At 42.2% G+C, this 12,131-nt stretch overlaps 1 protein-coding gene across 1 annotated transcript in view; it reads left to right on the top strand.

The window, feature by feature from the left end:
• XPO7 (exportin 7) overlaps nucleotides 1–12,131 on the top strand; it is a 40,590-nt gene that overhangs the window by 20,307 nt on the left and 8,152 nt on the right. Inside the window, exons 14-21 of the mRNA XM_053900967.1 lie at nucleotides 2,276–2,411; nucleotides 2,921–2,994; nucleotides 4,135–4,218; nucleotides 5,137–5,197; nucleotides 5,606–5,714; nucleotides 6,679–6,785; nucleotides 9,318–9,406; nucleotides 10,115–10,222. Coding sequence (XP_053756942.1) covers nucleotides 2,276–2,411; nucleotides 2,921–2,994; nucleotides 4,135–4,218; nucleotides 5,137–5,197; nucleotides 5,606–5,714; nucleotides 6,679–6,785; nucleotides 9,318–9,406; nucleotides 10,115–10,222 — 768 coding nt within the window. The remainder of the gene's footprint in view (nucleotides 1–2,275; nucleotides 2,412–2,920; nucleotides 2,995–4,134; nucleotides 4,219–5,136; nucleotides 5,198–5,605; nucleotides 5,715–6,678; nucleotides 6,786–9,317; nucleotides 9,407–10,114; nucleotides 10,223–12,131) is intronic.

Genomic DNA, 12,131 nt, shown 5'->3' with positions numbered 1-12,131 from the left:
ACCTTTTCACCAAGACTGTTTGTCCTCTTAAAAAGTATCGAGGATCTCGGGGCCCCTGGGTGACTCAGTCCATTGAGCATCCAGCTCCTGATTTTGGTTCAGGTCATGATCTCATAGTCATGAGATCGAGCCCCACATCAGGCTCTGTGCAGAGCATGAAGCCTACTTAGGATTCTCTCTCTCTTCCTCTTTTTGCCCCTCCCCTGCGCACATGCATGCTCTTCCCCTCTCTTCCTCTCTGTCTCTCTCTCAATAAATAAACTTTAAAAATAAATAAATAGTATTTGAGAATCTCAAAGAGCTTTTGTTTATAAGATATAGCTATCAAAAGGACACCCGGGTGGCTCAGTCACTTAAGCTTCCCACTCTCGGTTTCGGCTCAGGTCATGATCTCATGGTTTCGTGAGTTTGAGCCCCGTATCGTGCTCTGTGCTGGTAGTGTGGACCCTGTTTGAGATTCTCTCTCTCCCTCTCTCTGCCCCTCCCCTGCTCACACTGTCTCTGCTCTCTCAAATAAAATAAAATAAAACTTAAAAAGAAAATAAGATACAGCTATTGATATTTTTCGTATTAAAAAGTAAAACTGGGGTGCATGGCTGGCTCAGTAGAGCATGCAACTCTTGATGTCGGTGTTACGAGTTTGAGCCCCACGTTGGGTGTAGAGATTACTGAAAATCTTTTTTAGGGGCACCTGGGTGGCTCAGTCGGTTGAGTGTCTGACTTTGGCTCAGGTCATGATCTCACAGTTCATGGGTTCGAGCCCCGTGTCAGGCTGTGTGCTAACAGCTCAGAGCCTGGAGCCTACTTCAGATTCTGTGTCTCCCTCTCTCTCTCTGTCCTTCCCCCACTCATGCTCTGTCTCTCTATCTCTCAAAAATAAGTAACATTCCAAAAAAAATCTTTTTTAAAAAATAAAAATAAGTAAAACTGAGAAAGTTTAAATTTATTCATTTAAAAATAACAATAAGCCCAAAACATGTCAACAGAAATAATGTTTTTTTAAATATTTTTCAAAAAAATTAATGAGAGAAGTGTCTTTGTTTTAACGTGTGGCCCAGAAGTCAGCTGGATTCTCAGATCTGTGTCCGCATTCAGTCTGTCATGATGTCATGCGTCTGGTAGCCACTGGACACCCCAGTGCACCCTCCTGTCAGAACGCAAGTAGAAGAGCAGGTCATGTTTCAGTATTGTGTGACCTTGGGGAACCGCCACCCTGAAGGTTTCTGAACTTTGAGATGCTCTCCTTAGAGATAAGCACATTTTAACATGATGCCTTAGAATATTTTGGTTCCCAGACATTTCAGTCCGTAATTCCTATTCTGAAAATGCCCATTTGTCTGTTATCAGATGCCCATATGCCCTTAGGTGCCTTAATCCTGACAAAAGTCTCCACGGCATGTCACACTGGCATTTTTTGAAGAGCCGACCAAAGATTTGATAAGGATGAAAGCAAATAAGCTTTCTGATTCAGCAGCTTGGTGTGACACCGTGTGTGTGTCCTAATATAAATTGAAGACAGTGTCTTGTATCCTCGTTTCTCACACTGAGTGTTACAGCATCAGGCCTGAGTCTGATTCACTCATGATGTGTCAGAAATAGTTTACCACCTGTTCTCATGTCATCAAAATGTCAGATGACTTGCTTGTAATAACACTCATTCAGTACTTACACGCTTGCATTCCAGCCTTCTTTCACCAGGGAAAGGCTCGGGGAAAAGAGACAAGGTCACAGTAGCACAGGGATGAGGTCACGGTGGTATATCTGCTCTTGGTTCCTGGAGCTTTTACCTACCTGTGGACATTGTCCTTCATGGGTCCATTCCCTTCATGGCTCGGTGGGAAAAAAGATTGAGGACCATGGGCTTAGTCCAGTCTCCCTCGTTTTATGGGTGAGGAATTGGGACTCAGAAAATAAATTGCTTTACTCAAGGTCTCACAGAAGTTTCAGGAAGACCGTTACCCCAATACTGGTCGGGGGCGGGTAGGGTCCACTATTTTTAAGCTAATTATGAGTTCTGACTCAGCCTGCGGTCTCAGTGGACTAGAAGTTTTAAACATCCAACCGGACACTCATATTCATTCTCTGGCTATGGTTCATATGGGGGCAGAAATGGAGAATTTTGTTCTCTCAGCAGAGCATAGAGCCTGTAGAGAATGCCTTTTAGATAGGATGGGTAAGGAGAGGAGACACATATGACCATTGGAGGGTAGGTTGGATTTTCTAAAGTGACCAGGATATCCTGCTGTTGAGAGAATCATTGCTCTTCTTCCTCTAGCGTGCTCCAACTGATGAACCTGACAGATTCTCGCTTGGCTCAAGCGGGTAACGAGAAGCTAGAATTGGCCATGCTGAGCTTTTTTGAACAGTTTCGTAAGATCTACATTGGGGACCAGGTGCAAAAATCCTCTAAGGTAACAGACTCTCAGTTGGCTCTACTTCTTTCTCACTTGGGCTTGCGGAATTGCTAACTAAGAAACATCTGATAACAATTCAGACACAGGTTTTAGTATCAGGATAGTCCACATGTCTCCTCTTCATGTGTAGAATTTTGAGAGATTCATCAAAGAATTGGGTCCATCTCTCTAATGCTCCCTATGCTTAACAAATGGCCAGTCAAAACATCTATTGGTCTCAACACTGGCAATTCTCAGTTTCTGTACATGAATTGATACTGAGAACAGCAGAAGGTTTTGATAGTCTTTATAATCTCAGGGTCGAAGGGGACTGGTAAGATAGCTCAGCATCTATCCAGTGTCAAGTAATACTTCCAAACTAGCTTAATCCCTTCAACAAAGACTTCCCCTACAGTTTCGTCCATTTTCTTCCCACATCTTACCCCTGAATAAGGACACAGTACTGAGATGTGATTTTTCTAATCCATATTTTCTGATTACTTTCTCTTCCCTTAACACAACACCAGCTGTACCGCCGACTCTCAGAAGTTCTGGGCTTGAATGATGAGACCATGGTCCTAAGCGTCTTCATAGGAAAAATGTAAGTGTTTGGCTTGCCATCAGCAAGAGTCCCTTGCAACTGTAAAATGTGATCTTGGCATTATGCTGCCAGTGCCTTGGTATTCCAGCATTGATCGTTTGCGTCAGAAAATTGTGCATTTGAGTGTGTGACAAGCTGTGCTTAGAGATATGGCCCGGCCCCAGAGCATTCCAGGCTTGTACAGGCAAGGATTTAATTTTGTTCATGTGGAATCTCCTCTATAGCCTCTGGAATCACCGGTGAAACCCTGTCATGGCATTAGCAAAATGGACATCCCTCCCCAGAGGTGCTCAGCCTCTCACCCAATCACCCTGCTGCCAGAGATGCCCAGAGTAGGCATTCGTTTTCTGGTGCTGATTTCCACTAGGTGTGCGCCCCCCCCTGCCAGGAGGAGAGCCCCAATTTAAAACAGGCTTATTCCTCTCAAGAACTATCACACTCTTGAAGAGTCTTGAATCTGCAAAATCTAGTGCTGTTTGAACTGTCTTCAAAGTTGGAGCTCCTAATTGGCCCTTTTTTTGTTTGTTTTCTTTTTTTTTAAGTTTTGCCCCCTTTGTTTACATTTTCCCCTTTTTAGGAGCTCAGTATCTCAAAGCACACAACTAGGAGCTAAATATTTTACCCAGGGCTGTGTGCAAAGTGACATTTTTCCCCTTCCAGCCATCCCAATCCTAAACACCCATATTCATGAGCTGGTTAATAATTTGATGCAAAAAGCAAAGGGGGTCTAAAGGACTCTGCCAGCCAAGAACCCGGAAGCAAGGGCTACTAGAATTCTGCAGCTGACAGTGGATGGCGCAGGTGCAGAATTGCATACGTCTGCATGTTATCACTGCCGCAGAAATCTCTTACCCTTGCTGCAGAAATCAGCCCTGGAGTGCCCCAGAATTCCAAGGGCCTGGGTATGGGCCAGTGTAGCTTTGGAACCAAGTAGTGAAGATTATCTGAAGGATAATTTTTCTAGTCAACCAAATGTAAGTACGGAGATTTTATACCCATTTTTTGTGGTTGTGATGTCTGTGAATTGGTGATGCAGATGTGTGGTGACTCTTGGTGGATGATTTTCTTCTTCTTCCAACCCTCAAGGAAACCAGGCAAATCAAAAGTATCTCCTGCTTTTTTTTTCTTTTTGTCCTCCAGCATCACCAACCTGAAGTACTGGGGCCGCTGTGAACCAATCACTTCCAAGACACTACAGCTTCTCAATGATCTCTCCATTGGATATCCTTTTCTAAGCCGGTTTCTGTGCACAGCAGGAACTGTGGCTTGCCACAGTCTTAGAAATCATGGCCTCCTGCTGCTTCCACTTTAATTTAGCTTTATGTGTGCTCAGGTATTCTCCATTCTCCTAGGAGCCAAAGCCAATACCCACACAGAATCCAGGGAGAATTCCAGACTCCAAATAGGAGCCACCCCATAAGCTAACAGTTTCTACAGATTTATGCCTGGTTATCTCTAAGATCCAGAAATACATAGCAGAGCTGTCTGATCAGTATACACTCTGTGGCCATGATTTTTGCATCCCCAGTGATGACAGAGTCCACCTTGATTGTCAGCCTGTTGCTAGAAGCAGCCTGATTCCAGGCCCTGCAGTAAAAGTAGTGACTGTATTCCCTCTTGGGCTGGACCAAGTCTACTATAAAGTTTGAATTGCTCTTGAGGCAGGCTTCCACAATCAGGGGTCTACAAGAGACTAAACCCTATAAAAATTAGTGACTTTTAAGATTGTACGTAACTAGTGCCATTCTAAATGCATAAGAGAGAACCTAATTCACCACACACCATGGATGCCTTAGGCAGGGATTTAGGGCTTAATTTGCTCTTAGAAGCCCCAGTGAGAAAAGCTGTCCTAGGATATTCATGATTCTTGGGGGGGAACTGCTGGGTTTTATCTCTTTTCTTACAGATAGGAGTTTGGTATCGGTATTCTGTCATCAATCAGTTAAATACTGCTTAGAAGAAAACACATTTTCCCCCCCATTTGGCAGGTGTTATATTCAAGTGCTTAAGGAAAATAAGATAATCTGGGTATGGAATTCATAGCCAAGAAAGAAGCTACTTTATCCTAGAAAGTTGCATTCTGCATTAAAGATTCTTCTTTTGCACACACTTTCCTTGACCTTCTTTCTTTGTCTTCACATACAGTAGTGTAAGGAAACTAGTGAAGCTTAGTGCGGTACAGTTCATGCTGAACAATCACACGGTGAGTGATTTAGCACCTCTTCCCAGTTCTCCTCTCCAGCCAGCCACACACACTTCCTCAGCCATATAAGAGGGATGTTTCAATTGAGGTCCGTAGTGCCCCCACAGCCAGAGACTGCTCCCTGACTCCCTTCACACTGCCAGATCACACTTACTCTCATCTGAGCTGCTCTTTGGAATCCAAATTATCTGAATTATGGTGAAGCTGCCTACTATTATTCATAGAAAGATAAATTAGTTGTAGATAACAACAATCATTAAAAAAATTTTTAATCCCACTCATACCCTTAAGGAATGATGATGTGGCCATTAGCTTGAAACGGCTCAGTAATTCTGAAATTCCTGGCTTGCCTTCTGCCTGTGACCCATGTCTTTATCTTTTTAACTTGTCTTCTTTTTTTTTTAATAGAGCGAGCACTTTTCATTTCTGGGTATTAACAATCAGTCCAATCTGACAGACATGAGGTGTCGGACTACGTTCTACACGGCACTTGGGCGTCTCCTCATGGTGGATTTAGGTACTGCAATAAATCCTAGAGGCTCGCGTAGTAGTCTGGCATTGTTCTAAATTCTTACTTGAGCATGGAAAACTAGATGTGGGGGAGGTCTTTTTTGTTGTTTCATCAGTAACAAAACTGTCTGAAATAACGGTCTGATTTCACCAAGAACAGATCATGCTATAATGGTCCCTGTAACTGGAAGAGAAGAACTATATGTGCCAGAAGTTTTCATCTGATGTGCAGTGATTTTTAAAACCTATTTCATACTTGTCCTCAGAAAGTTAAGAGAATTGAGGCCTAAATGCCTGTTGTTGGCCAGATAACCCTCTACCCCACATGAAGGTGCAACCCACCCAAGACAGTCAACACAACTTTTCATGCCCACCTCTCCCCCTCCCCCCCCCCAGTTCACTAGCACATGTGAACCCACAAGGCTTAAGAGCCTTTGTAGCTGCCGTGTGATATTAGCAGTTTGGGGTCAACTAATGACTGAAACGCAGCACTTGTCTTCATTCTGAGCTATTTAAATTCAATCCTACTATATAACATTACAGAACCTTCCAGGTTTATGGAAGATTAGTGAAAAGAGAGAAGTGTGAAGAGAGCCTCCACAGGCACCTGACTCCAGTACGAGTCTCATCAGGTTCTCATACACCAGACTCGGTCCTTTCTTAACTGACTGTCAGCTGTCACTTAAGGAGAAGTAAATAAAAACATAGTACCTCATACACATAGGAATCTCTGGTATTGTCAAACACAGTGTGGACATCCCTGGACTGGATGACTTCCGGCCATTTTCTAGTTTAAAAATTCTCTCTATATATTTTATTCTGAAATTAGTACTCATACCCGTGGGGATGATAAAGGGGCCCCCTTGAATTATCCTCGGGTCTGCTCATCTTTCATACCATCTTATTTTCCTTGCATGCATAGCTTTGAATTTTTTATATTGGAGTCACACCCTGGGTTGTTTACCTTTCAGGAGAGGATGAAGATCAGTATGAGCAATTCATGCTGCCACTCACAGCCGCATTTGAGGCTGTGGCCCAGATGTTTAGCACTAATAGTTTCAACGAGCAAGAGGCAAAGGTGAGTCCTTCACCCACTGATTGACCAGTTTCTGCTTTTGGGCAGCCCCTGACAGAAACTAGATTAGCTATTACTACAGAAAATAGTGCTCATCCATACATTTCCCACTGATTTCACTTCTATTTAATCTCTTGGGCTCCTGGGATTTTGAAATCGACAAACCAGTAGAGATTTATAAAGTCTTTTGTTTTTATGTTAAAGTGTTTTCTTATGTAATACTTATGATTTTTGTCTACATTTTCAAATGTTGTAGCATAAAGTTATTTTGTGTGTTTTCCTATTGTTTTTTGATCTCTGGTTGTATCTTTAGTTATGTGTCGCCTCTCAGTTTTAATACTGCATATTTGTGCTTTCTCTTTCCTGGATCAGTCTTGCCAGAAATGTGTCAACTTTGTTAGTCTTTGCAAAAACAAAACAAAACCCTGTTGTATCTTTGTTTTCTACTTCATTCAGTTCTGCTCTTTATGTTTATTTTCATATGTTTTTCTTGGGGTTTTTCCATTCTAACTTTTCAGCCCTCCTTCTTTCCTAATGTAATCATTTAAAGCTATAACTGTCCCTCTAGGCATATTATTCCACATGTTGGTTTACATAATGTAAAATTTACCAGCTTAACCATTTTTTAGGTGTACAGTTGAATAGCATTAAGTATATTAACACTGTCATGAAATAGGCCTCCAGAATCTATAGTTTTTGTATGTAACATTTTCATTTTCATTCAATTCTTTGGATTTTCTAATTTCCATTAAGATTTCTTCTTTGACAGGAGTCATTTAGAAGGGTGTATGAATTTCCACATATATGGAATTTTAAAGTTACCTTTAGTTATTGATTTCTGGCTCTCAGAATTATCATTTCTTGATTTTTGCTCTCCTCATCTTCACACATACCTGCTCTCCTTGTCCATAGATCTCTGGACCAAAACCAGAAGATACTAGGCTATTAATATTTGTAGGACGTAGGACTTTTTTGCAGTGTTCATAATGATGCTGAAGCTGAATTATAGTCACCAAATAGCCAGAAGTATTGCCCCAAGATGCCAGGCTTTACCTAATATTCTAAAATTCTGTTTTCTTCTCTAGAAAGCCTCTTAGTTTTCTGTCTCTAAATCATCAGGGAAGTCACGGAGCAACACCACTTTGCCCAGCTGTCTCCCCTCTTTCTACCAGTGTTTTGAGATAGGTACTATTCAGAGTTGAGTTTAGTGTGGAGCATGTCAGTAACTTGAGCTAGAGTACTAACCGGTACCAAGGATAATTGAGGGCTATCACTGAATAGCAGCCCTTTTCCCCATCACTTTAGTTCCATACAAAGCAGGTGAAATTAATGAAAAGAACCATTTTGGCCACGAACTGCAAGCATTTTCCACATCTTTGTCACACCTCATGTAATAAGTTTTTTAAAGTGGCTGTGTCTTAGATTTGAAGACAAGTTATGGTATCAGTTTAGGAAGAGAATTGTCTGCTTAAAGCAGGCTGTTAGAAGTACAGTCTGTTTTGTTTTGTTTATTTAGAGAGAGAGAGTGTGTGAGTGTGTGTGTGTGTGTGTGTGTGTGTGAGTGGGGGAGGGGCAGAGGGGGAGAGAGAGAGAGGGAGGGAGGGAGGGAGAGAGAGAATCCCAAGCAGGGCTGTCAGTGCAGAGCCCGACACAGGGCTCGATCTTACGAACTTTAAGATCATGACCTGAGCCAGAATCAAGAGTCAGACATTAACTGCCTAAGCCACCCAGGCGCCCCAGAAGTACAGTCATTTTTGGCAAATGAGTCAGGACACCCAAATGTTCCCATGTCCTTGAGCCTATTGATTATCAGCTTTTAAAAGCAGTCTTCCTGCTGTTCAGGGCCCACGGGACAAGTAAAAGTCCTACTGAGAAACAGAGGATTTGGAGTCTCGATGGTATGAGTCTTAACCCTGGCCCTCATGCCACCTAGCAGTATGACGGCACAAGTATCTGCCTCTTAGGCCTCCATCTCTTTCACTGTGAAAGTGTACTTTACCCTCCAACATTTACACATCAGTCTTATTTCCAGGGCCTCCAACCAGGGCAGGTAAGATGGAGGTTGCTGTGTTTCCTCCCTGCAGGATCTGCATTTGATTTCCTGTGGTGCTGATGCCTTTGTAACTAGGTGTGGTACCAGACCTTTCAGATATGTGGTCCTTCTGCCTCTTCTTGTGTGGACTTTTTGGCCATTTTTATCTTCTTTTTTCCTAACTCTTCTTCAATCAAGCTTTTTTGCTCTTCTCCTTTTTACTTAGAACTTACCATATTAGTGTCTTAAAACTTTATCAGCTTCTGTTTTTGCTGTGATGGATCAGGAACCATTGCTTTTTCTTAGTAGATAACAGGCTTACAAAACTAATTTTCTAAGTGAAAAGATTCCATTCTAGTAGGGAAGAGATCAGTTCGGAATATCTGGGAAGGAGTATTTGTTGAATGGTGGAAGAATTTGATTACACATTTGTGAAATCCCCATCAAGTAGTTATAGGTTTGGTTTTTCTTCTATTTTAACCTACTTTTGCCTTCTACTACAGCGAACTCTGGTTGGCCTAGTAAGAGACCTGAGAGGGATAGCTTTCGCCTTCAATGCCAAGACCAGTTTCATGATGCTGTTTGAGTGGATGTATCCTAATACAGACCAGGAGCGTGCTACTGCAAGCCTTAACTGGAGGGTGGATGGGCGGTGTAGTCATGGGGGATGAGGGTGGGCAGGGTTAGGGAGGCTACGAAGGCAAGGAGTTGCCCCCAAAGGCAACTCATAAGCTCCCATTCCATAGTGGTGTGATGGCATAGCGCTACCTGCTCCCGTGAGAGAGATGGGGAAATGAACGAGGTCGTTTCCTACCACTTTCTTTTCTGGGCCCCAGATATAAAATGCCTGTGGAGCTGCTGCATGTGAATTTTGCCACACTTAGAAAAAAGAGACATTTCGATCTACTAAGAAAAGACAGCTTCCCTAGGAATTAGAAAGCCTAACCTTGGATTCATAACCTTGAACAAATCATTTCGTATCTGACTGCCTGTTTCTCCAGTAGTTATATAACGGAAATAGCTGCTTCCCTGTCACGAAGGGATAAGAGGATAAATAACAATATGAAATACGTTATGCTCTTCAGAAGAAAATCATTATGTAAATTACAGCACATTATTAGATGCCTATGAAAATTTTAAGAACACACAGTCTGGTTAGAAAGACTGCAAGATTAACAAGCAGGAGGCAGGAAATTAGAGAACTTTAACTTGACAGTTTGTGCTTGGCCAATGCGGAGAGATTATTTTAAATTCTGTACCTTTCTGGATTCAGAATTTTTCCTTAGCTTTTCATTTACAGATATCCATCCTACATGCCAATTCTCCAGCGGGCAATTGAGCTATGGTACCATGATCCAGCTTGTACCACACCTGTGCTCAAGCTCATGGCTGAATTAGTTCATAATAGGTAAGCAAGAGGAAATTTTCAAAGGGCACAAGTGCCCTTTTACCCGAGAGAATTCTAGGAGAAATTATTTCATCTAATGTTTTGGGCAGATTGTGAAAGATAATAAGACTCACTGCTAATAGAATTTGCAAAAAATATCTATAAAAGTTCACGTATGTATATTTTTGTATGTTTGGAAAAAGGGTGCTCCAGCCACACAAAGCCACAGCTGCTTGCAGGAAATAAGTCACCTTGAAAAGAGCCCCAAGATACCTATTCTTACAAGAAGTGAATTTGGCAACCAACATTCTAATTTTGCCACCCACATATAAAAGTTAACACTTAGTAATGGTGCCATGCCTACCACATTTCAAAGTTCTCATTTCAGAAGGACTAATTGAGAATGATGCCGGGTGCATTAGAATACCGTTTTAAGAAAGGTATCTATTTGGGAGATTGCAGCTGGATTGGTAAAGATTTACTTAAGAAGAAAGTAAGAGAGACTTCCAAAATACCAAATTTTAGATTCGCTGAAAAATTTAGGGATGGAGGAAAACAGTAATCCGGCACATTGACTTCACTAGAATTTCAGGTCTGTGTATCTGCCTTTCATGGCACACCTGAGATAATTAATTTTTAAAACTGCCTTACTGAGGGGTGGCAGTAGCCTCCCATCAGGCTTATAATCAAGAGTTACTCATTTACAAGATAAATATTTGAGAGCATCTAGTCTTTGCCAGCCACTTTCTTAGCTGTTGTGTCAGACAAAACCTCTCCTCTCTTAGATTTTACATTCAGGGGAAAAGACAGTAAAACAAGCATGGAAAATCATTTCAAATAATGGTAAGTGCTATGAAAAAAAAGTTAATAAAATGGGAATTGACGGAGAAGAGGGTCAGAGAAGGCCTTTCAGAGAAAGTGATATTTAAGCTGGGATCTGAATGACAAGAAAGACTCTGGTAGCCCAGCAAAATAAGGGGAAAAAACATTCTAGGGGCGCCTGGGTGGCTTGGTTGGTTAAGCGTCCAACTTCGGCTCAGGTCATGATCTCACGGTCCAGGAGTTCGAGCCCTGCGTCGGGCTCTGTGCTGACAGCTCAGAGCCTGGAGCCTGTTTCAGATTCTGTGTCTCCCTCTCTCTGACCCTCCCCCGTTCATGCTCTGTCTCTCTCTGTCTCAAAAATAAACGTTAAAAAAAAAAAAAAAAAAGCATTCTAAACAGTGAGAACAACTATAAAACCCTAAGATGGGATGAGCTCACGGGACTTGAGACAGAAAATACCACTGGCTGGAGCATGGCAAATGAGGGGAGGCCATAGTAAACAAGTCAAACAGGCCGGCAGAGACCCAGTCATATAGTAACTTAGGACAGCAGTAGTGAGGACGAGTGCATTCTCATTACAGTGGGAAGCTGCAGAAATCTTCTATGCATGGGATTAAAATGATCTCTGTTTACCTTATTTAAAGGTATCACTCTACTCTGAAGTAAGAGACGGGGGGAACAAGAGTGGGAGCAGAAGGACCGCACAGGAAGTAGATAGATTCAGGGCATACTGTAGAGCTAGATCTTGATGGATCCAGTGTGGGGAGGAAAGGAAAGAAGAATCAAGGAGGACTGTTAGGTATGAGGCCTTAACCAACTAGAGTCATTAAAAAGACCAACTAGAAGCTCATTTAAAAGGTGGATCAAACGAAAGAAGAGGTGCATTGGTCAAGAGAACAGTCAGGAACTCAGAACTCAAGTGTTTTTGTTTTTTATTTTTCAAGTTTATTTATTTATCTGAGAGAGCATGAGTGGGGGAGGGGCAGAGAGGGAAAGAGAGAATCCCAAGCAGGCTCCAAGATGCCAGCACAGAGCCCGATGCAGCTTGAAACCGTGAAACCGTGAGCCAAACCCAACTGGGCACCCCAGAACTCAAGTTGTTTAAAAT

This window comes from Panthera pardus, unplaced genomic scaffold (assembly GCF_024362965.1).
Source record: "Panthera pardus isolate Hobbes unplaced genomic scaffold, ASM2436296v1 HiC_scaffold_13, whole genome shotgun sequence".
Classification (NCBI taxonomy): Eukaryota; Metazoa; Chordata; class Mammalia; order Carnivora; family Felidae; genus Panthera; species Panthera pardus.
This window is presented reverse-complemented; position numbering and strand designations above follow the sequence as displayed.